Source organism: Eucalyptus grandis, chromosome 1 (assembly GCF_016545825.1).
Source record: "Eucalyptus grandis isolate ANBG69807.140 chromosome 1, ASM1654582v1, whole genome shotgun sequence".
NCBI lineage: Eukaryota > Viridiplantae > Streptophyta > Magnoliopsida > Myrtales > Myrtaceae > Eucalyptus > Eucalyptus grandis.
Genome location: NC_052612.1, coordinates 15,358,922 through 15,382,155, shown reverse-complemented (window position 1 = coordinate 15,382,155; position 23,234 = coordinate 15,358,922). Strand labels below are relative to the sequence as shown.

Here is a 23,234-nt window from a genome sequence, read left to right as displayed (position 1 = left end):
TCCCACTAGTTCCCCCGTCCACACTCAACTACTCCCTATTTTCTTTTTTAATTCTTCTCATTTCCCACTTTTTCTTTTACAATCCAATGCTCTTCTGATGTAAATGACAGCACATGCAGAGAAACAGAGGAGAAACATCGCTTGGCAGGGGAGGGGGACAAGAATGCATAAAAAGCACACTCCACGTACTTGAGAATAACAGAAATAATCAACGATTGGACTGCAATGAGATCATCTTCGTGATTAAAGAATTGAAACAATTGTATATGTGACACATTTACCTTTTATCAAGGTTTCATCAGATGAAATCAAAACGATATTACTTTTGTTTCACTTACGCCACGTGGACGCTACGTCAACATTGTTTGCTTTTCGATGTTCATGTAGGCAGATTTTTTATGGTTCTCATTAACAAAATCTTGATGGAGGGTAAACACAACACATATGTATAAGTTTGAGATTTTTTGTATTACAGAAAAATTTATGATAAATATGTCATGATGGGCATAGTTTGGGGTTTTTGATAACTTTTGCCCTAAAAATGGTTATTAATTGAGACAGATCACTAATTTTCGTGGTAAATTACACCTTCTAAAGAAAAGTTGTAGAAGAATATTTTACAACTAAATTTACTATTAATGAGATCAACTATGTGTGTCAAATGAAATTTACCATTGTTTAGATAATTTACTGGTAATAGGAAAAGAAAAATATTGTTAACTTCATTAGATGACTTTTTTTTGGGGGTGGACTATTACGAATTATTGGATCTATAGAACTTACGACAACAAAAAGAAAATTACGTTCTGATAAAGAAAAGTTACAAAATGATATGTAATAGGTTAATTTATATTAATTTAAAAATCACAAAGTTCATGGAAAGCGTAGGCCACCATCAATTAGCCGGAGTCGTTCCTTTTTTTCTCTTACCCAACCGTGTAGAAGTATCCTTCAAATGATATCTCTGATTCCACATTTATGAAAGTAGATATTTTGACAAAGCCTAATTCCGATAAGAAAAAATATGAATTTAAAAAACACATCAATGTTCAGCTTACTTTTAATATAGAAAAAAGTAATGTCTTACGATGATGACTATGAACTTGACATGGGTTTACGATTTGAAGTTGACACGTGAGAGTATATTTTAAGCCTAGTTAATATGATGTATTCAGCGATTTTCACCTATAATATGTGGAAATTTGTCACTAAATTAAGGGGGATTCACTAGAATGTGAAATCCGATTATTAATTCGATAATTGCCTAATTGGGATTTTGGTACATCGATATGGACACTCGTCACCAACTACTTAGGTATCACTAAACTCGCACATTCCTTCAATTTAACGTTTGTGAGGTTGGAATTAGCACTATAATAGGAATTAGTTAGATGCTCAAAGCACTTTGAACACATTATTGTCACTTGTAGGCCCCAAAAAGGAGAAATTGTATGATTCCATCATGTTCGGTTTAGTCAAATCTGAAGCATCAATATTTGATTTTAGCATCTATATTTGCACTGAGGTCGGTGAGAATATTCGTATTTATTTTTGACTGCAAAATCAACCTAGCTAGCGTGAGACATTGGAGACAGGTCAAGCATTGCGATTTCTGACCTTTTTTTCTACAATGTAAATCCAACCATGTGCATTCTTCAGGTGAGTCGACCCACCGAAACCTGATTAGTCAAGCATTGTGATTCCAGGTCTTTTTCGTCAAAATAAATGGACTGGAGCTGGAATCATAGAAGTAGAAAGAAGGATAAATTGCTTTGTAGGAGGTTGTTCATTTCCTGGCTTGCAGTTTTGTGATGATCATAGTGAATCCAAATCTCACCTATTTTGAAGTGCGGTTGTTCTCATTGGATTTGGTTTCGCATTTTGCAAATGTAATTCATTCATTGAAGCATTGGTAATTGATATGTTGAACTATCTTGGTTGACGCAGACCCCTAAGAGAAGGGATTTTCGTTGGTGTTTCTTGAAGCTACTTTGGAGGAGTCGCATTAATTAGTGGAGGGCCAGAACTCCAAGCTGCATTCAGTCTCTGCCTCTCGTTGATGCTGTGATTCAAACTGTGAGATTCACAGTCAATTACCGCTTCAAAGGATGTTGAGACCGTCGAAGTAGAATCACCTTTGAGTTGCATTTGAAATTACGTGCTATGGAGAAGTCACTTATGAACCTCTAGATCAATGTTGTCCATTATGCAGCAGCAATCGTTGATGATTTAGATTTTAAGAGGGTGTGCATATGTTGGACATGTAACATTCTAGTATATTTTGATCATAGAATTTGAACTTTTTGCTTCTTGGTCCTTGATGTAATCAGTTCGTGTTGATCAATATAAAGTCAATTTACTATGGAATAAATTTTCATTTGCAGATAATTAGTGATGTTTACCATGTAAATCTGAGTTGATTGCAATGATGCGTATTTGCACCTTCCTTTCTGGAAATGATGTGTATTTGGTTTTACTCAAATTGAGAGAATCTGTAAATATAAAAAAGCCCGTAATTACAAAATATTTTTCGACAAAAGAAGGCTGGCTCACAAGAATAGGAATCATTTTCATTACACTAGCAATTATATGGCTCCTTTTGCTCCTAAATAAACCGCGGCAAAGGATTAGTAGTTTCAAGAAAATTCATTCTAGCAAACACCTCCCATATTAATCAAGAAACCTCCACCAAATGCAACATAGAAATTCATAATCTAACAGATCATGAAACTCAGACCCCACAACCATATCAAAGCTATGAGACCCTAAGCATCACATCCCCTTGATCTGAGGACACGGTTTAGATCTCCACGACAGAAGTGTAATAATCAGATGATGTGGAGCGTAATAATCCAATGATGTGGATTGATTGTTGTTCTTGCTACTGTCGTCATGGCCATGGCCATGGCCGTGGGGATTCAGATCATGCCCACTGGGCAACTTTTGCTCATGATTCACTAATAGAAAGTTGAAGAAGATAGGGTTGGTGTTGTCGTCGTCTTGTTCGGCAATGAAGCTAGTGTTGAAACTTTGGGGGACGGAGGAGCCCCTAGGGCTTGGTGAGTTCAGGATGAGTGAGGGGGATTTGAGGATGAAGGTCTTATAGATAGGGGTAAATAGTTCCATTTTTCATATAAGTTTATCATTTTTTGAAACTTAGAATGTACCTTACATACTCTGTAACCTGGAATCTATCTTGTCACAGATTCCATGATTGGTCCTAGAGTCTACTAGGTTCCATGTGTTTTATTAATTAAATGATTGTAGTATTACTACTTGTTGCTACAATCAATTAACCACAAATTATATTTAGATAGATGAAAACTATAAAACATTAATAGAATAAAAGTCTCAGTCATAAAATGGAAGCTCAAACTAGTGATTTCAGATTACACACTCATCATTGGATGCTATGAAATATTGTAGGATCACACAAAGACATTAATAAAGAAAAATACAAAAACTTATTCCAAGTCCTAGGTTTCACTTATTTAAAATCTAGAACCTATCCATCGAAACAGTTCTCCGGTTCTCTAATTTTTAGAATTTGAAACCTACCGTACATGCCTTGGAATCTAAAATCGGATAGGTTCCCACTGGTCTGATTTTTAGGTTCCAAGTTTCAAGTTCTACCCTAAAACCATGTTTACCCCTACTTGCAAGTGTGGTGGCCTTGGTATATGGTCCTGTAGATGGGCGGGTCATCCTTTATCTTCTGGACTTGCTTGGTCGCTTGACACCCCTGGTCGAATTTGTAAGAGCATCCGTAGTAGTTCCTACAGCTTTAATCTCAATCAATAACACATTTTCCTTAATTGTTCATCATGAGAGAAGCATAAATAATTTAGCTAGGTCGATAGATGGATGTGTTTCTTATTGTGAGATTTTTGTGGACCACTACTAACTATTTCAAAAGCTTAAGCTATTAAATGTATGCATGATTTATTATTTAAATATTCTCATACGTATTAATTTGAAGCCATGATTTTTTCTAAAGATTCCCACATATTATTTGTTTTAGACATCAAGCAATGATAGAGTTCTTTCTACTTCATAAATTATTTTTCTCCTATATATGAGAGATTAATGAAAATGGATAAATCATTTGTGAAGTACCTTGGGAACTCCGACTTGAGAATCGCTTCTTGAGCATATTTCCTCCATGAGTACCCATCATAGACAAATTCGTGGTCATCCAATCTTGTCCATGTATTCGAAGTTCCTCTACAAAAATATGAGTAATTCCCAATCATGTTAGAATTATCAAGATTTATGTATAAATCTTAACAAAAAAAAAAAAAAACAAAACAAAAAAAATATATATGAAAAAATTAATGAAATTGGATGCATCATTTGTGAGGTACCTAGGTAACTTGAACTTGAAAATCAAATTCTAGTCTAGTCTTGTCCATCTATCTAAAGTCTTTCCAAGCAAAAATAAGTAATTTTACTTCTTTTTTTGTTAGAATTACTTAGACGAATATAGATAATTTAGCTCCATGTAAAACCTCTTTCATCCTATGTTCTATGTAAAATTTCTTTTATCCGGGTTATTCATTTTATATCCAACTTTATCTTGTTCTGAGGAGATAGCAAAAACAAAATAGGTTAAATTTTGATTTTATCAAACTACTAAATGCAGAAGGGAGATCTTCACACTGTCATTTTCAAACATACGATTTCTTCCCAAAAAAAAGCTTTATAATTATTTTTTTAATTGTGTGAAACACTACTTAAATCGATAAATTATTTTCAGACAAAGTCAGAAGTAAAATAAAATAAAATAAACAAAGGACCTTAATTGCCTCGGGACCGGGGTGCTAGTGCTCTCCTCATCAGAGTCCTCGAACCCGACACAGGACTTGGTCGGGACCTCCGAGACCTCGTCGGACTCGGCCACCCCCAATAAGGATAGGCTGTTGGCGAACGACTCCTTGAGGTCTTCGAGCAGATCTTCTGCAGACGAGGGCAGCTGATTGTTATTGCCAGCTTGGGAGTGAGCGTTGAACAGGTCTAGGAGCGTCTCCACGGACTTCTGGGCTCGGAGGATCTCCTCGATCATGCGGTTGCGGCTTCTGGAGAGGTTCTGAGGCCAAGCGAAACGCTCCATTGATGTAAATGTACTTGCCAAAAAAGAAACTTACATATGTTGTTATAATTGCGGGAAACTTCATTTAAATAGATAAATGACTTTTCAGACAAAGTCAAATGTAAAAAGACGCGAATTTTGGCCCTTGCTTACCTTGCGATCGGAGGCTTGATGCTTTCACTTCCCTCCGAGATCTCGGACCTGACACAGGCGTTGGTCGGGAGCTGCAAGACCTCGTCGGACTCGGCGCTCATTGATTCAGATATGGAGTTGCCGAACGACCTGAGGACGTTGAAGAACAGATCATGAGCGAACAGGGGCTGCCCTGTGTTATTGCCAGTTTGAGAGTGAGCGTCGAAAAGATCTCTGAGCTTCTTCGTGGGATTCTGATCATGGAGGAGATCCTGGATCGCGTGCTTGCGGCTTGACGAGAGGCTCTTAGGCCAAGCGGAACGCTCCATCGATGAGACAGGTCTTGTGCTTTGCTTGGTGACTAAGGGAGGAAAATGGGGGGAGAGAGGGGGGCTGCTTTTTGACGGGGACAACAGAAGTGCTCCGGGCCATGCGCAAGAGAGGCAAGGAAAATAGGGTGGAGGGTCGTGCGAAAATTCCACCATTCCGCGTCTCATGGTATCTAGAAAACAATGAATATCTTGTCTTATTAGGATACATTTGACAAGATCAAACACTTAAAATTAGTGGCATACCTGGTCTAACACTACTTCGGTACCTCTTCAAAGATTCACGGATTCAAGGATTTAAAGGTTCACGAATTCGGAGACTTAATTTATCTAACGTCATTTCTATACATTTTCTATTTATTTTGAAAATATTTAGCACGCGATCTTTATCCATTTTATCGTATGCTGCTAACCTATGAGGGATGATCATACAAGTGTGCAGAATTTACCGTGGTACTATAGAAGGAATAGCCCGGCATCGCTCAAACTTCGAAGGAAAATCCCCAAGTGCAGCCTAGGTGTGAAGGCTAAGTGTGATGGCGGCACCACGACGTGGAGAGCAAGAGTTAGCAATGGTGCGCTTGGACTTTCTTTGTTTGACCGATGTTCTGTCCTTTCTTCTTTTTGCATGAACGTGCTTGACACTGGGAAGACCGAAGGATCAACGCGACAATTCCTTCAGGAAGTCCTCCCTTTCCTCTCCTCCGCACATTCACTCATTTTGCGATTCTCTGCTCTTTTCCTCTCTCCTTTTCCACAGGAGTTTAATCTGGACAAGAAACAAAAACACACATAATAATAATAAGGGAAAATTTCAATTAAGGGCCTAAAGTTGAACCGTTTTCTCAAAAAAGGGCCTAAAGTAGACATTGTATCAAATAAGGGCCTGAAGTGACTGATTTAGTGTCGATTAAGGGTTTCAACTTGAAAGCCAGTCAAATCTTATTTGCAAATAGGGGTATTTTCGTCTAAAGACTTTTTTTTCTTTTTTCATTTTTGTTTTTCTTTTCTTTCTTTTTTCATCTTGCTCATTTCCTTCTTGACAAATGCATCAGACTCCTCATGCACAAGCTTGCATAGGTGCAAAACAATTTGAACAATTTAGGAAAAGAAGAAAACAAAAAGATATTCGAGAAGTTATGTAGTTTTGCAAAACTGCAAATTGTGTGCTTTAGTTCTGCAGCCTCCCCATCAACTAACTTCAAAGCGGATGCTCTACATTATGCAATTTTGCATCCTCACTCAAGAACTCATCAATTTCAGCATAAGCCGGTTTTTAAGTTATTTGCCACCACTTACCTTCTCCGATGACAATAATGAACTTGAGAATCAAGAAATATCCATAAGTGGGTTTTGTTGTTATTCAATTTGCTTGTAAAAACTTATTATGACAATTAAAGTAACAGTTTCATGCTCTCCCGCCAATGAAATTACCTCTGCCACGATAACTTTCGCTCGTAGCTTCTTAGGAATGTTTTATTGGGTTCGGGTTGGATTATTCATAATATTCGTAGATGCAACTTGCATTGAGGTGGAATATGTGGCTTCTTGAGAGGGTCCAATTGTGTCATGTATGCTGGTTATTTTCAAAGGCTACTAAATCATTTTGACCTGTGATTGAAGATACTCGCCTTTGGTGGTGATTCGAATCAGACAGCCCTCAATCTAAAAAATGAATGACTTTGGTCTACACATGTTCAAACAAATTTAGCTCTCTAACTCTGAAATATCTACATAGATTTGAGAGAGAATAACAAGATGAAAAAAGTGCAAAATTGCTCAGAAATTTCCAAAACCATGTATTTCACTGAACAAATCAATGCACGTGAGTATCACAGAGATTCCTCAAAAACCTCTAATAAATTTGGCTTAGGCACTTCAATTTGGCTTATCATCGCTAAGATTTATCATAGCTTGTGTGAGCACCGATTTGAATTCAAGCATCGATGACAACGAGGGCAGCAAGCTAATGGCTTACACCTCATCATGCTTCGTGCTTGACCATGACCAAAAGATGTGGGGATCGAATCGAGCTAAGCGTCACATCTTGGTCCACTCATGCTCAATCTAGGGCTTGGATTGACTTCCATCTTTCAACAAAGGTATCGGAATTGTTGTTGAGGGCAATGACAAATGAGGTTGAGGGCATTGATGGCTAATTCGGCAAGGAAGATAGAGATGGACTTTTGAAAAAACACGATCTAAAGAGTGAAAAAGGCGAAGGCACGATGATGATGAAGAAAAGAAAGAGAAGGAGAAAATAAATTTAAAAAAGAATGAAAAAAAAGTCTTTAGATGAAAATACCCCTAGATGCAAATAAGATTTGGTTGGCTTTTAAGTTGAGGCCCTTATTTGAAACTAAGTTGGTCACTTCAGGTTCTTGTTTGAGACAATGTCTATTTTGGGTCCTTTTTTGAGAAAATGGTTCCACTTTAGGCCCTTAATTGAAATTTTCCCTAATAATAATAATAATAATAATAATAATAACAATAATAATAATAATAATAATAGCGAAATGGAATTTCACACAATCAAACTACAAAAATACTTGACTTAGCTTTATGCTTGTCGTCAATATCCACAAAGCAAGATGAACGCAGGGTTGAGAGGACTGCCAACATCATAATCCAATCGAAGAATTCTTTTCGTATTGCTGGATAAATCCCATTGATTCCCTCATAATTTCAATTTTTCCGAAAGAATCCCAAGCAATCCGAAGGTGTCTACGAAGAAATGGGAATTCAGTCCGTCCTTGTCACTCCGAGCTCCCAATCTTTCTATGATCAGTAGCTGAAAACGTGAGATTGTTTTTCAGATGATTTGCCAAGATCGACTCCTTGTTTTTCTGATGATTTGCCAAGATCGACTCCTATTATTATGCGAAAGATGATTCGTGAGACCTGGTGGGGTTGAGCTTTTGGACGCGAGATATGTTGGCCAAAGTCGTGGAGAATATTCCATGAAAATTCTATCTTTCTTTTCTTTTTTCTAATTCATTTCCCTCAACTTACTATCTGACAAAATTGCCCATGATTTCGTAGCCAACATATTTGTTTCCTTTTGTGCATTCTGGTATTCTTGGAAAAAGATCCCACGAGTTCCTCCACTTATCTGGCCAAAATTTACTAGAGGGACGATTTACTGGAGAGAAGATTTCTCTAATTGATTGGCTTCCCTCATCTTCGCGGAAATTGTGACCCCCAAGTTTCAAATTCTCATGTGCGTAACTCATAATCGAGCATATTCTGAGGATTTGTTGATCCGTGTGCCAACTAGGAGTATGTTCATGGCTTCTTGAGTTCAAGCATAATAAGGGAAGCTCATATGAAATTTATCAGATGCGGACATGCTTTACAAGAACTAAACATGCAAAGTAAAAATTGATATTTATATTTTTTTAGAGGTCAGTTTGGATCCCTAATTTTCTTATGCAATAAATGACCAAACGTGAAACAAAAATTTAGGTGTCAACCAGCTACCGAGAAGAAGAAGAAAAACCCTAATGGCGCTTGGCTTTGCACGATTCTCTCTCTCTCAAGCTCTCTCTCTCTCTCGAGCCTTGACAAGTGAACTAACCATGGAACTAAGATGCTTCCTTTTTCTTATTTTAATTTCTGAGAAATAAGGGAATTATGTGTTTTTACGTGGCCGGTCTACATTCCGTGTTGGATTATCGGAAAAAATGATCAAACTTACAATTTCATTAACTAAAAAGTTACAATGAGTAAAGAATATTTTACTACTAATAGCATAAAAAAATCTGTTATCAACTTAGGTATTTTTATTTTTCATGGAAAATTACGAACCATGTGATTGAAAGAACTTATGACTATTTAAGGAAAACTACACCAATGTCAAATAAAAGTTACGATCCATTAGGTAATTTATTAATTAAAGAAAAAGAGACATACTATTAACTTACGTAGCTTGTTAGTTTTTCTGGACAATTACAAATCATAGAATCTACATTACTTCCGATGACAAAAGAAAAATTATGTTCTCTAAAGAAGGTTACAAAATGATACATGACGGATAAGTTGCTATTATGAGCAAAAATTATGAATTTTAAAGGAAGATTACTATCAATATGCCAAAAACATTATCCTTTTTTTCTTATGTCACCGTATAGTAGGATCTCGAAAACATATTTGTAGTTCTGCATTGAGATTGAAAATAATCATGTTAGATTACAAAGTTATTTCTCCAAATGATATAGGTCTTTTCTAGCATGTTTATGAAAATAGATTTTAATAGAAACCCCAATTTTAATACATTATGAGTCTAAGAAATATCTTTTTTTGGCTTGATTTAATGACAATTATTTTTGGAGATGATGATTTGACATGGGTTTACAATTTGAATTTGATACAGGAAAGTAAATTCTAACCCTTGTTAATATAATGCATTCAGAGATTTTAACACTCATAATATGTCCAAATTTGTTATCAAATTAATGGGGAATACATGGAATATGACGTACTTCTTATTGGCTCGATAATTGCATGACAGGGACTTCTGTACATTGACATTGACACTTTTCTGATCTTGTTTTTACCTTTGCGTTGAATGGAAGCCCACGAGAAGCCCACGAGATGAGTCAACGATGGGCTTTGACTAGAGATCCACGTCCGACAAGCAAACATAGCTTAGCCCGTGTTGGATTTTTAACTTCTAATTTTGGATGCTACTAGAAGAAGTTGCTAGTCCAAATTGCGCGCCCAAACCACCGTCCGACTTGAAGGCAACCTTGGAGAGACAGCACAAGCTTGGTGGACAAACAGCACCAATTATGCAGACGTCATTATTTTCACAGTTATTCACTTAGAGAACATTCCTTTTTTTTTTTTTTTTTTAATGAATCAGCAACTTAGTGATGATTCTTAAACCAAAATTATACCCGCATGCGAAAATCGCCATACCATGATGGCTCAAAATCTGAGACAAATAACAAGTTTTCTCCTACTTAACAACTTAAAAACAACACAAAATCCACTTGGCAAAAAGTCAAAACGAGACACAAAACCACATGTGAAATTATAAGCGAGAGAGAGAGCCAATTGGAATCCAAAAAAAGAAAAGAAAAAGAAGAAAATGCCAAATACCAATGTCCAAATCCGCCGTTGAATTCGATCTCGAAGAAGAAGAAGAAGAAGAAGAAGAAGAAGAAGAACTCTTGATCGTCGTGTTGTCTCAAACTCTCGATTTGCTCAGCTCGCTTGCTCAAGTCGGAGAGAATAAAAATTTTAAAAGAGATGAAAGTGGATTGGGAGTAAACCCCATTAATTATTTCTTAATTTAAATTCGGTAAATATTGTATTTTAAGTACTTTCCTATTATAACTTTTAAAAGAAAATACCAGAAAATGTTGACATTGCATCAATTCCATGCCTTGTCACCACTTGCCACATCATCTTTAAAATAGTTCATAGTAATTTTACTTGTCATTAAAATCAAGTCATCTCAAACATCATTAATTTAATAATTCATGCATATTAAACTCAGGTTAAAATTGCATATAGGAAAACATCAAAAAGAATTAGTTTGAGATTGCATGATTATTTAGAACTCAATGTTTAGTTTAGGCTGTGCATGCTACCTTTTTTTTTTTTTTCCTTTTTTTCTTTTTTAATCAACATCTTTTGTATATTGGGAAATTCATCATAGTAAAGTTGTGCTTTGTTCTTGGCAATTTTTATTTGTTGCTTTGGTTTATCGAGTGCTAGATCATTGATTGTGCACCCTAGTGGTTAGCCTTAAAATTAATCAAGATTGCCTACAAAATATTTTTGAAAATAACATGATAAAGGTACCGTACTGAAAATGGAGTTAGATTAATATAATGTAATTAAGTTCTCCAAACCCTTTGTATCTCTAGTTCATACATAGGGGTCTAATCAACCTACTAATAATTTTTAGCGCTGACTCCTAATTGAGTTAATTCACATGTTAACTTGATTAAATTAAAACCCAAAAGTTTCCATACTACGTCCTTGGGCTTGGCAACCTACTAACTTTCCTATTGGTGACTTATCTATTGGAAGGTCCTCCTAAGTCTAATATACATTGAAAGTATGTTAAGTGAATGTCGCCAAAACAAGAAAAGAATGTATTCCCTTTCTCTATAAATCAAAACGACACTGTAACCTAGATAATCGGGATAATGCATCAATAACTCTCGATTATTCGTGTAGCATGTGCATTTAATCAATTATTGATGAAAACTTATTATCCACGACCATGCGTCTTTATTCTTTCTAAGAGAAAGTTTGCCATGAAATTTCATTTGTTACTCTTTAATACAGTTCGGCCCAAGCAATCATAGGAATGGAAGGTAATGCCAATTATACTAAAAATTAGTTTACAAAATTAGTTTAATACTCTAAGTGAGAGATTGGAGAGCGAAGTCTCTTTCTAAATGCCCTTTCTCTATAATACAGTCACGGGTTTGGTGATTGTTAACGGAGGTTAAAAATAGATAACTACGGTAGAAATTGTGTGAAATGAGACTTAGATATATATGACATGTATTATTTAATACATGGGTAATTTAGAAATATATCTATTTTCTTTCTTTATAAAAGTAATATTAGAATAAGTGGAGAAATAAATGTGTAAATATAGTTTTCTTTTCCAGTTTTTCTCCAAAAATTTCCAAAAAAGAAAAATAGCATTGTTTAAAATTTGAAAAATACATACTTATTGCACTTTTAAATATTTTTTTTTATCAGGCACTTTTAAAGGTTTCCGGTGCGTGATTTTAACTAAATAAAAAGCTTTCAATCTACAAATCTTAGGAAAAAGTGAAATACGTGTAACAAAAAACAATATGCCCCATATTGGAGTCTTGATTTTCGGTAATATTAATAAAATGAAAAGAAGAAGAAGAAGAAAAAAAACTAAATTTGGCCCCTGCATATATTGTTTCTTCATTTGCGGCTCTGTGTCCCTCCGACGGACCGTGGCCACGAGGAGTGATGGCAAGGGGGAAAGGCGACGGCTTTTCTTGATGGGCCGGCGTAGCCGCCTCCGCCAGTGGCCTCGCTGGATGGGAAAGTAATGGGGAATGTTGGGTTGGAGGACAATTGGGGGCACTGGAGGTGGTTTGGAGAGGCGGGTCGAAGTGGAGATGGACCAAAAAGACCGCGGGAAGCTAAAAACTATGGTAAATTTGATAGATATGGTTGATTATGGCTTATTGCCTTTATAACCATTTTCTAAGGCTTGGAGTAGTTAGTTTACCTTAGCTGAATGGGTTCTTGGATATCAATTGCGCTAGAATGGTTAGCTTTGTTGTGTTTGACCGAATGCGGCACCTTTTGTCCATAGTTGAGTTTGGAGGAAGGGAGGAAGGGAGGGAGGTTAGTAGTGTTTGAGGAATAGGATAAATATTTTTCAAGATAAACCGGGCATACTATGTTTTGACGCCATGCTTGTTCCTTAGAGTGTATATAGCTATTCTGAGTTGGTTGTTGCTTCTTGCAATTGTATAATAATGTTCTACACACCTGTTTGTAGGATGGAAAATTTTGTCGTGTGTAATTACCTACCCGAGTAAACACAGCATGAGATGCAGTTTGGAATAGGTGGGCTCATTTACTTGTGTAACTTCCGATTCATCGACCAGTCAAACCCTCCTAGGGGAGATATTATGCTCCTCTGTATGCAGCAAGACTTTCAGACGCTAATAGATGATGTGAAAAGTGTGAAAAGTGAGATGTCATAGGATCTCCTCTTTGTTTTGCTACAATTCAAGAAGCATCTTGTCCAATCAAGGTGTTTATTAGTCTTTTAAATGGACTTGGCAGTTTAGCAGTTATGAGACTTATCAAGCTACTTCAAGGAAAACTACCCTTAAATCCTCTTACATAAATTAGCAGGTTAGTAGGAATCCCAAAAGTATTTTATGAGAATTATGGGGTTCTTTGGAATTTGTCAAAGTGTGGGGGAAGGGGGGCAAGATAAGCATCTCAAATGCAACTCAAATGGCAACTACTGATTTGTGGCTCGATCCTACTGAGATGAACATGCAATGTGTTGCTTAATACTCGACATTTCTCATTTGATTATTAATTAGGATTTTTGTTTGCATTAATAGTTGGAAGAATCGCGTCTGTTATTTTGGATGATGACGTTGTTTTGGGTGAGGTTCACAGTGGAAGTGTACTTTTTCCAACTTTTGGATGTGCAATTGCCACAAAATCTCATGTTTATCTGCATATGTAGTGTTGTATTAGGTTAAGCATTTGACATTTGGAATTAATTCCCTGGAATTCTTATATACTGAGATCTAGCAGTTGTTGTTAACCTAAATAGAAGTCTTTTGGCAGCTATTTGATCATCGGTATAATGTGGGGCTGCTTCTGTTCGACAAAAAGGAGTGGAACCTGGAGTTTGAAGAGTTAGGCCAAGCATTATCAGAAGCATGACAGCTTATCCAACGAGAACAATCAGCACATCTGATTGCAATGTCTGAAGCTAAGAAGAAAGAGGAAAATCTAAGGAAAGCTTTGGCTTTTGAAAGGCAGTGTGTGGCAAATGTATGCTACTTCTTGCCGATAGTCTTGCAATTTGAATGCTCTAGATTTTGCGTTGCATTTTAACTGTCTTATATTTTAGAAATACAGTCAACTAATGACAAGCTGTCCACTGAATTTGTGTTGCCAAAATTTCGTTCATGGGCACTAGGGATTGCTAAATCGGATAGTTTAAAGGTAAAACAAACTCAATTGCCAAATGATTCTTCTATGATCTGGCATAATGACCGTACTCCCGATGGAGAACTCTTTCTGGAGCACCAGTTTGATTCCGATTACCAAATTATGTGTTGCTAATCATATTAGATTAGCGACTCTGGTTGATTGTGTTAATCTGGTGGTTGATAAATTTGAGAGTGCTCTACCGATTCTTAAAAAAAGTTCAAGATCTTTGTCTGTATATTCTCATGAATTATTGATGAAAATCTTCTTGTGCCAAAAAGGTTAATGAGAGGGCTATTTTAGCTTTGTTTGGTTTTTTTGTGGGGTTATGGTATAATTTGGGAAGAGCTTGCTCCTTTCATTCAATTGAATTTTCAGTTTTGTGGCAACAACTCACCATCTTCTTAAAAGTAAGTTTTCTAACTCCTCTGTAAAAGCCAAGCGTAAAAAGGAAAATAAGTATTGCTTTTGTAAGCTTGTTTCATGCGCTCGGGATTTATGCCTTTATGGATCTTATTTGCTAGCCTCCCTTTCCCTACAATCTGACCCTTCTCAGACATGAAGTATGCGATTGCACTTTGGGCACACATAGAGTTGCAGGACATGCATAGGCATGTTTTAGACAAATTTATGTCTAGGGAAAATAGTAGATTGTCGACGTTGGTTTAATATGTGGCAATGTGGGGCTATATTTTCCTATTTTAGTATAAAAAGTCGAGCTTTATCCTTGTTTCTTCCTTTGCCTGAGTTGCACTGCAAATGGGAAGATATAACGAGAGCCATTCCTCAACTTGATTTTTTGAACACCTAGAGGAGGTGAATAGGTGTTTAAATTAAACCTTGGTAAATATATGCGGAATAAAATAAACTTCAAGTAAAACAAAGGAGTTAAGGAAGAGAATAAGAACACAAGATTTATAGTGGTTCGGCTTAATCCAAGCCTACATCCACTCTCCCACGCTAATAGCCTTCTTGGCTGGATTCCACTATGCAATCAATAAGAGATTACAACTTCGAGCGCAAACACTTAGTAGATCACAATATCTCACTAAGTCACTCATTTGGTATTTCTCTCACAATCACAAATGTTTAAGCTCTTCAAAGACAAGTGTATGAACAAAGATCGCTTGGACTTTGGAATTATAAATTCTATGCTCTATCTCTTACTTGCTCATCGGTCCATGATCTCCTTAAATACTCCTCCACTTCCAAACTACCCGTTGGACAGTATCCCAGAGAATCGTCTTCCAATATACCTATTGGACAACTTTGTATCTAGAAGATTTGGTAGCCGTTGAGTGATAAAGGTAGAATCCCAAATTGATTCCGATCGCCCATACAAACGAAATCTTGGTTTCCATAAGTAAAGCTTCTTCGTATAGAAATTTCTTGTCTTCAAGATCCAATCGTCAATCAAATAGATTGAGTCAATCAAATTAATCTTGATGTGGAATCCAAACCAGATCACTAGCCGTTGTATGATTGGGCTTGAGTTACAATTCATCGAATCTGGATGTAAAGTTTGAGAGCAATAGACTTTACAATTTGAGTCTGAGTGCGATAGATTTTACAATCTGAGTCTGAACATATTCTGCTTCAGCATAGAGTTTGTCTTCTAGTTCAGCTTCAGAATCTGTCTTCTGGTTCTTCCAAGTATAGACTTTGACAATATCCTTTACATGTTCTAACATCTGCATAGTCTATTACTTAACCATCAAACATGTTAGTAGCCTTTGATTTATTTTGTCATCTTCAAAACATCATAAGGGATTTCCCTAACAATATCTTCTCTCATGTGAGTGCTGGAAGTGAATGTGATTAGCATTTGAAGTCTTCCATATTTTTGTTACATAGATGAACTTCGTTAATGCAGCTTGAGAAGGCTTTGCACGAAATACATAGTGAGCAAGACCGAATAAAGCTTGACTCTGAGAAGAAGTTGTCTCAAGTGAGTGCTTTGACTATTGGAATGGAGGATAGGTCATTGGAGGTGAATGAGACACTACACAACGTTGATGCCAAACTTTGTAGGTCAGCAGAAAAAGTTCACAATTGGACTTGAAGATGCAAGAGATGGAGGCACGCGAAAGTGTACTTTGAAAGGAGCATTTTTCTTTGAAAACTGAGTGCTCTTTTCAACCTGTGCATATGCATCATGCATGATGATGTTGGTTACATTGTTATAGCTGTAAGAAATACTCAGCAAGTGATGTTGCAAATATGGCCTTTTTTGGCAGGCATGAAGCACACAGGGCTGCATCTTATAAAAAGAGAGAAAATTTACAAGAGCGGGATCAAAAGTTGCAGGCAAGGGAAAAAAAAGTTGTGTGAGGATAGGAGAATCCTTAATGTAAAGGAGGGAAAGGCCAATGAAATTGACCAATTTCTTATGCAGAAGGAGATGGATCTTGAAGAAGCTTACAGAAATATGATGTCATCCAAATCAATGTTGTATGAGAAAGAGAGATATAAAGGCTTGAAACGGACCCTTTTCCATAAAGGATCCCAAGTAAATTTTTTCTCAAATAAGGATTTAAAATAATCACTTAGTGTTAATAATAGCCTGACGCAATCACTTAGGACGCGTTTGGTAACGATTCATTCGGGAGTAGATTCGATAAGAAATTATTCTTTTTTATTCTGTTCCCGGGAATTGATTTTAAGTATTTTAAATCGTTTGGTAACTATCCAAAATTTTTGATTCTGGAATAGAATTGTGTTTAGTACCGTGCTCATTAATTCTATTCCAAATCAATTTATTTTAATTTTTAAATAATTTTTTACTTTTTTTTTTTCATTTTCCTTTTTTTCTTTTTTTTTTTCCTTTTTCTCCTATTCTTCTTCTTCTTGTGGCCACCGGAGCGTTGCCGGCCCTCGTCGGCCAAGCCTCGCCGTTGGCCAGCCGGGCCTCACTGTGGCCGGGCGAGCTTGCTTGCCACGGCCACCGCAGGCGGGCGAGCCTCGCCGGGCCGGGTGAGGCTTGCCCGGCCACCAACGGGCCGGGCGTTACAAGGCTTGCCTAGCCGCAAGGCCCGCTTGGCCATCGGCGAGGCTCGGCCTCGCCAGATCTAGGAGGCCGAGCCTCGTCGGTGGCTGGGCTTGCCTCTGGCGAGCTCGCCGGACCTCGCCCTAGCCTGGCGAGCCTCCAGCGAGCTTGCCGGACCGGCGCACCGCAACCTGCGGCGGAGGTGGATGGCGGCGGCGGGCGGATGGTGACGGGCGGTGGTGGACGACGGTCGCGAGATGGCCGAAGAGAAGAAGAAGAGTTGTTGGTTTTGATTCTCAATTCGATTCTAGAACAAGAATCAACTTTTTATTATTATTATTCTTGATTCCACTCCCAATCGATTCCGGGAACAAAAATTTTAGCAAACGCTATTCTGAGCCAAAACTAATTTTGGGAACAAAAAATCAGAATTTAGCCCTGTTTGGATGGTTACCAAACAGGGCCTTAGTCTTTTATAAGGGCTTGAGTGAGCATGTGAACTTCATGTGCAACTTTCCAAAGACATGATGGAGGCATTTTTGAGTATTTCTGTTTTCATTTTTCTTTTCATTTTTTTCTCTTTCATCTTTTTTCTTCGTCAATTTTTTTTTTTTCCTCTTTTCCCTTTTTTTCTTTTTCTTTTTTACTGTGACCAGCAAGGGTTGTCAGAGCTCATTGGCCACTTTGGATGAGGGCCATAAAGCCCTCGCCTAGATCTAGAAGAGGTCATTGTGGCTATGAACGAGGCTCATCCACAATGGGGTAATGCAGCCTCGCTTGCTCCTAGCGTGGTTGACTTGGCCCAAACCATCATGTTGCGTCGCCCTCAGCCATTGCCATTTCCGCAACCGATCTCCCATCTTAGGGCTCACTCAATTACTCTCTCTCTCTCTCTCTCTCTCTCTCTCTCTCTCTCTCTCTCTCTCTCCATTGTGCTCACGTTTCACAATTCACTCAATTACTCCTCTCAATTTGTAGGTACTCTCTCTCTCTCTCTCTCTCTCTCTCTCTCTCTCTCTCTCTCTCTCTCTCTCTCTCTCTCTCTCTCTCTCTCTCTCTCTCTCTCTCTCTCTCTCTCTCTCCATTGTGCTCACGTTTCACAATTGAATTGAATTTCGTGTGCAAAATCAACTCTAACTCGTCTAGCTATGGTGGAAACCCTAGGCCTTGTGTCTCCTAGCACAAAGACAATTCTCTTCGTGGTGTGGATTGCCCCCTTTGCGTTTGTGTTCTTGTGGCAGCACAACACTCTTGGCGCCGAAGAATTCTTGATATCCCGTGGTTGTTGTTGGAGGCCAACCAGATCCGGGCAAGGCCAGCCTTGCTGGCCAAGGGCGAGAAGCCCCGATCGCCTTGCCCAGTAGCTAGTCAGCACAGTGTAAAAACAAATAAAAAAGGACGAAAAGAAAGACGGTACCGAGAAGAAGATGAAGAGGAAAGAAAAATAAAAAAAAAAACAAAAATACTGATTTCTTAAAAATATATATAATTAAATTCAAAAACTTCTCAAATTTGTATAATCAAGGCATTCATTAATTTCATCTATTTTGACGAACTAAAAGTACTAGCTTGACAATTTTTATTACATTCTAAAGCCATGTGCCTTGTTAGAAAACAAAAAAATTAAGAAATAAAAGAATGATAAAAAGATTTTAAAAAATAAAGAAAGGATAATGTTGGAGATTGTGATTGATTCTGTTTGTAGATTGATTGATTTAGTGAATAGGAAGTTTTAGTAAATAGGAAATTTAAAATTCTTTGTAATTGTTTCTTTTTATTCTCTTCCATTCTTGCACTACAAATGTATTAATTTGCTTGTATACAAATCAATGAATATACAGTAAAATTCCTCCATTTCTCTTCTATTTCCTGTCAGACAAGAATTATTATAAAGTTATTTAAAAAAAGCTAAAAATATTAAAACCACCACTCTCGACCACCAGCCACCACCGCTTCCGGCCATGGCCACTCCAGTTTCACCAAGCTTGCGGCCATGGCTGACATGGCTGCTCGAGTCTTCAAGTTCGGCCACAGCCGCTTGAGTTTCGTCAAACTCACCGATACTAATCTCCAAACCCAGCGGCTCTAGGTCTGGGTCTGAACTTTCAACAGCCTTACTGCACCACCTTTTTTTCAACTCCCCGCCTTTAGTCTCAGATCTCCCACCACATGGCTAAAAAGCTTCCTCTTCATCATCTTTTCTCGCAGAGGCTGTATATCTATTATCTTCCGTTTGGCTCATCGGTTTCAAGCTCAGATGGCCGTGCTGGTAGCCATGATGCAGAAATTGTCTGCACCATCTGAGACGAACGTCTCTAATCAATGCTTCATCATCTCTAGCTTTTCCGCAGCCTTCGTCGCTTTCGCGCGATTATGGTGGGTTTTTTCTTTTTTCCTGAAATTTTCCCATTATGATGTTGGTTTTGTTTTTCCTTCAAAGAACCTGAGAACACATTGATTGGAGTTGATGAAAGATAAAGGCAACAAACTAGAGTCACTGTTACGCTTTGCTTTGATGGCATCTTCAGCGCTAAACTTTGCTGACGAAACAATGTTTGGAAGATCGAGTGTCCATGGCCAAGCCCGACAAAATTCGAGCAGTCACTTTGATTTCTCCATACTGTCCTCCCTTTAATTATGGTACCCTTGAGATGTGGATCACAAAACATAAAATATGAGTAGTACATCCCCGTCTTATCGATCTCGACAGTCATGCTATCCATCTTTGTTTCTTGATTTCTCCCAGCAAAGGAAGTTGTTATTTGTCTAGGCCATTCGGGGTTATCTGGGTTTCTCTGAACAATAACTTGACCTAATTTACAACCACCGGCCTTGGTGGCTCCGCTGGATAAGAAACCTCAACCTTGGGGGAAAGGTCGAGGGTTCAAACCCCAGGGGAAGCATCGGCGTCTTAAGTGTGATATCGAGATGGTGGGTCCTCCGCTAGCATCACATTTACTTGGCGGCTATGTACCGCTGCAAGGTGACGAACGGCTGACGGGATTCCCTGGGTATCAAAAAAAAAAAAAAAATTGACCTAATTTACAGGCTTTCTCATCAGCCAACCCGGAGTGCATCATATCATATCAGATTTCCAATAAACACTTCCGATCTTTTATATCAAGTATGATAGCCTCTGCCAAGCCCCTATTCTCTTGCATTCCATTTTGTGCATCAGCAGACTCCTTTCTCCTTATGAAGGCGACATCATCAGGCCTAAGTTGGGGAATCAAGATAAAGAAATCGAATCAATATCAATAATCGTAGGGAAAACCCTCAAACCGAGATTGATGAGAGTTTGCACGAAAGAGATGTATAAACAGAGACTATAATACCGTCTGTCTCCAATCCAGAGCAATTGTGCAAACACATGCGTTCGTGTCTGTAGAGCAGGTAGCTGGCACATCAAAAAAAAAAAAAAAAAGAAGGGAAAGTAAGCACACCAAGAGGTCCAAATATGACGCTTACATTACATGAACCATCCAATAGAAAGAACATCAGCATAATTTAGAGGCAGCAAAGCACTTAAAAATCACTCGTTACCCAGATTTCAATAGAGAAAAAGCTTTTTTCCTTAGACAACCCGACATACAATCGACCTATAAAACAGTTCTTCCACAGCAAGCAACAATCGGGGGACTACAACTGCCATTTCCATCATAACCTTGTAACGAATCATCGACTTCTCGGACCTCTAGCGGAAGCTCTACTCGGTCAATGACGCAGAGTAAAACAAAGAAATTCCAGCACCCCATCTACGATAAAAAGAGAACGAGTAACCCGCACCTTTAAGTCCTAAACCTTATGTAACAAATGAAATCTAGCCCCGCACTTCGACTACGAAGCGCAATCGAGTCCTAAAATTCTCAATTAAGCCCTAAAACTCAAATCAAAACATAGGGAATCCTCTAGCGACCCGCGGCCGACTCCAGACGTTTCATCCAAAGGACTTCGATCGCGTTCTTCCGCGGATATACGTACAAACCGCATAGAATCTAAGCGAGTTCAAACGATCGCGCGGCTGCAGCACAACGTTCTGGAAACCAAAACGAAGACGGAGCATCCATTCGAGACGCCGGCAAACCACCGAAACGAAGGAATCCGTACCTGATGAAGGACTTCCCCTTGGGGCCGGTCGTGATGTTGGGAGACGACGTCATGGAGGAGGAAGGCGGGATCGCGGAGCGGGGGGCGCGGAGGCCCTCGCTGCCGCCATGGAAGAAGAAGGCGTTGGAGCGGGAGGTGAAGGCCTCGTTGAAGTAGTCGTGGACGGAAGCGTCGATGGCGGTGATCGAAACCAGAGCCGCGACGAGGAAGAAGGAGGAGAAGGACCCTAACCGACGCTGAGCTTTGCGCGATTCTCTCACTTCCATCTCCTTCCTCCTTCCTCTCTCTCTCTCTGTTTCTCTCTCTTCCTGAGCAGAATGAGCTTCGACAAGGGAACTAACCTTGGAACTGAACTGAGATGCTTTCCATCTTCCCTATTTTAATTTCTGAAAAAATAAGGGGAATTTTCCCTACTTTCCCCATAAGTAAATTTGGATTATTTGGATAAAATAATGATTAAACTTCCAATATCCATTTCTTATTTTAACTAAAGTTAGGATGAGTAAAGAATATTTTACTATTTATAGCATAAAAAATTTGTTATCAACTTGGGTAAGTTTTTAATTTTCGTAGAAAATTACGAATTATATGATTAAAAGAATTTCTGGCTATCAAAAGGAAAATTATGCCCACATTAAATAAAAGTTACGACTAATTATGTAATTTATTAATAATAGAAAAGAGGATGTACTATTAACTTTGGCAGCTGGCTATTTCTTGTGGACAATTAGAACTCATGGGATCTATATTACTTGTGAAGACAAAAAGGGACATTATGTTTCGTAAAGAATGTTACAAAAATGATATGTGATGGATAAGTTGTTATTATTGGCAAAAATTGTGAATTTCAAAGGAGAGTTCTATCAATTTGCCAATATCCGCTCTCGTTTTTTTTTTTTTTTTTTGTGTAAATCATCATACTAGACGATCTTCAAAAGATTCTTTTGTAGTTCACATCGAAATTGAAAATAATTAAGTTATTTTTCCAAATGATATTGATCTTTTTTGGTACGTTTATGAAAGTAGATATAAACAAAACCCTAATTTCAATACGATATGAATCTAAAAAACACCTTTGGTAATTGTAATTTTTGGAGATGATGAGCTGGCATGGGCTTACAATCTTAATTTGATACATGCGAGTAAATGCTAACCCTTGTTAATATGATGCATTCAGAGATTTTAATATTCATAATATGTTGAAATTTGTTATCAAACTAATGGGGAATACATGGAAAATAAAAATACTTTTTTTTATTGGTTTGATAATTGCATAATTGGGACTTCCGCACATTGACATTGACACTCTTCTAATCTTGTTCTCTACTTTGCGTTGACTGGAAGTCCACGAGCTGAGTTACGATGGACTTTGACTAGAGATAACTTAGCCCTTGTTGGATTTTTAACTTCTAATTTTGATATTTTAGTCATAATAGGTCAACGACTACTTAGCTATCGCTAAACTTGCACATTCTTTCAAATTAATGTTTGCGAGGCCGGAACTAGCACACCAATATAAATATGAGGAAAATTATCAAAACAGTCCTACTTTTTTTTTTTTTACCAATTCCATCCTAGACATTTTACAATTATGTCAATTCAATTCATCCAATTAATTTTATGTGGTGAGCACTAACGTGAAGGCCAGCCGGTCTGGCCCGGGCGACGCTAATGTAAATAATTTTAAACAATATTTTATTTTTTATTAAATCTTCATTTTTTTCTCTTTTTTTATTTGCCGACTAAATTAGCACAAATGCAAAAATTCTAGAACTAAATTGACAAAAAAAAAAAAAAAGGTTTAGGATTGAATAGGAAAAATTACAATAGCTTTAGGACGTTTCTAGTAATTTTTCTTATGAATCGTTAGATGCTCAAAGAGTTCGAATACATT

At 37.7% G+C, this 23,234-nt stretch overlaps 1 protein-coding gene and 1 long non-coding RNA gene across 2 annotated transcripts; both read right to left on the bottom strand.

The window, feature by feature from the left end:
- Positions 1-3,671: 3,671 nt before the first annotated feature.
- On the bottom strand, positions 3,672-4,969 carry LOC120290867. The gene is made up of 3 exons (XR_005548545.1): positions 4,797-4,969; positions 4,117-4,224; positions 3,672-3,776 (listed from the first exon to the last, which is right to left on the bottom strand). It is a non-coding gene; the product is annotated as an uncharacterized LOC120290867 (long non-coding RNA).
- A 14,832-nt stretch (positions 4,970-19,801) lies between these two features.
- Positions 19,802-21,606, bottom strand: LOC104453960. The gene is made up of 3 exons (XM_039317095.1): positions 21,341-21,606; positions 20,569-20,630; positions 19,802-20,449 (listed from the first exon to the last, which is right to left on the bottom strand). Exons 1-3 carry the CDS (start codon positions 21,604-21,606, stop codon positions 20,427-20,429), a joined length of 351 nt encoding a protein of 116 aa, XP_039173029.1. The 3' UTR covers positions 19,802-20,426.
- Between the last annotated feature and the right edge of the window lie 1,628 nt (positions 21,607-23,234).

Bases quoted from the DNA above. Each gene is read 5' to 3' on its own strand.
- LOC104453960 (XM_039317095.1), bottom strand. From the start codon at position 21,606: ATGGAAGTGAGAGAATCGCGCAAAGCTCAGCGTCGGTTAGGGTCCTTC. The intron at 20,631-21,340 runs GTACGGATTCCT...TTGATGTGCCAG, and splicing joins AAGGGGAAGTCCTTCATCAG to CTACCTGCTCTACAGACACG. The intron at 20,450-20,568 runs GTATTATAGTCT...TCCCCAACTTAG, and splicing joins CTCTGGATTGGAGACAGACG to GCCTGATGATGTCGCCTTCA.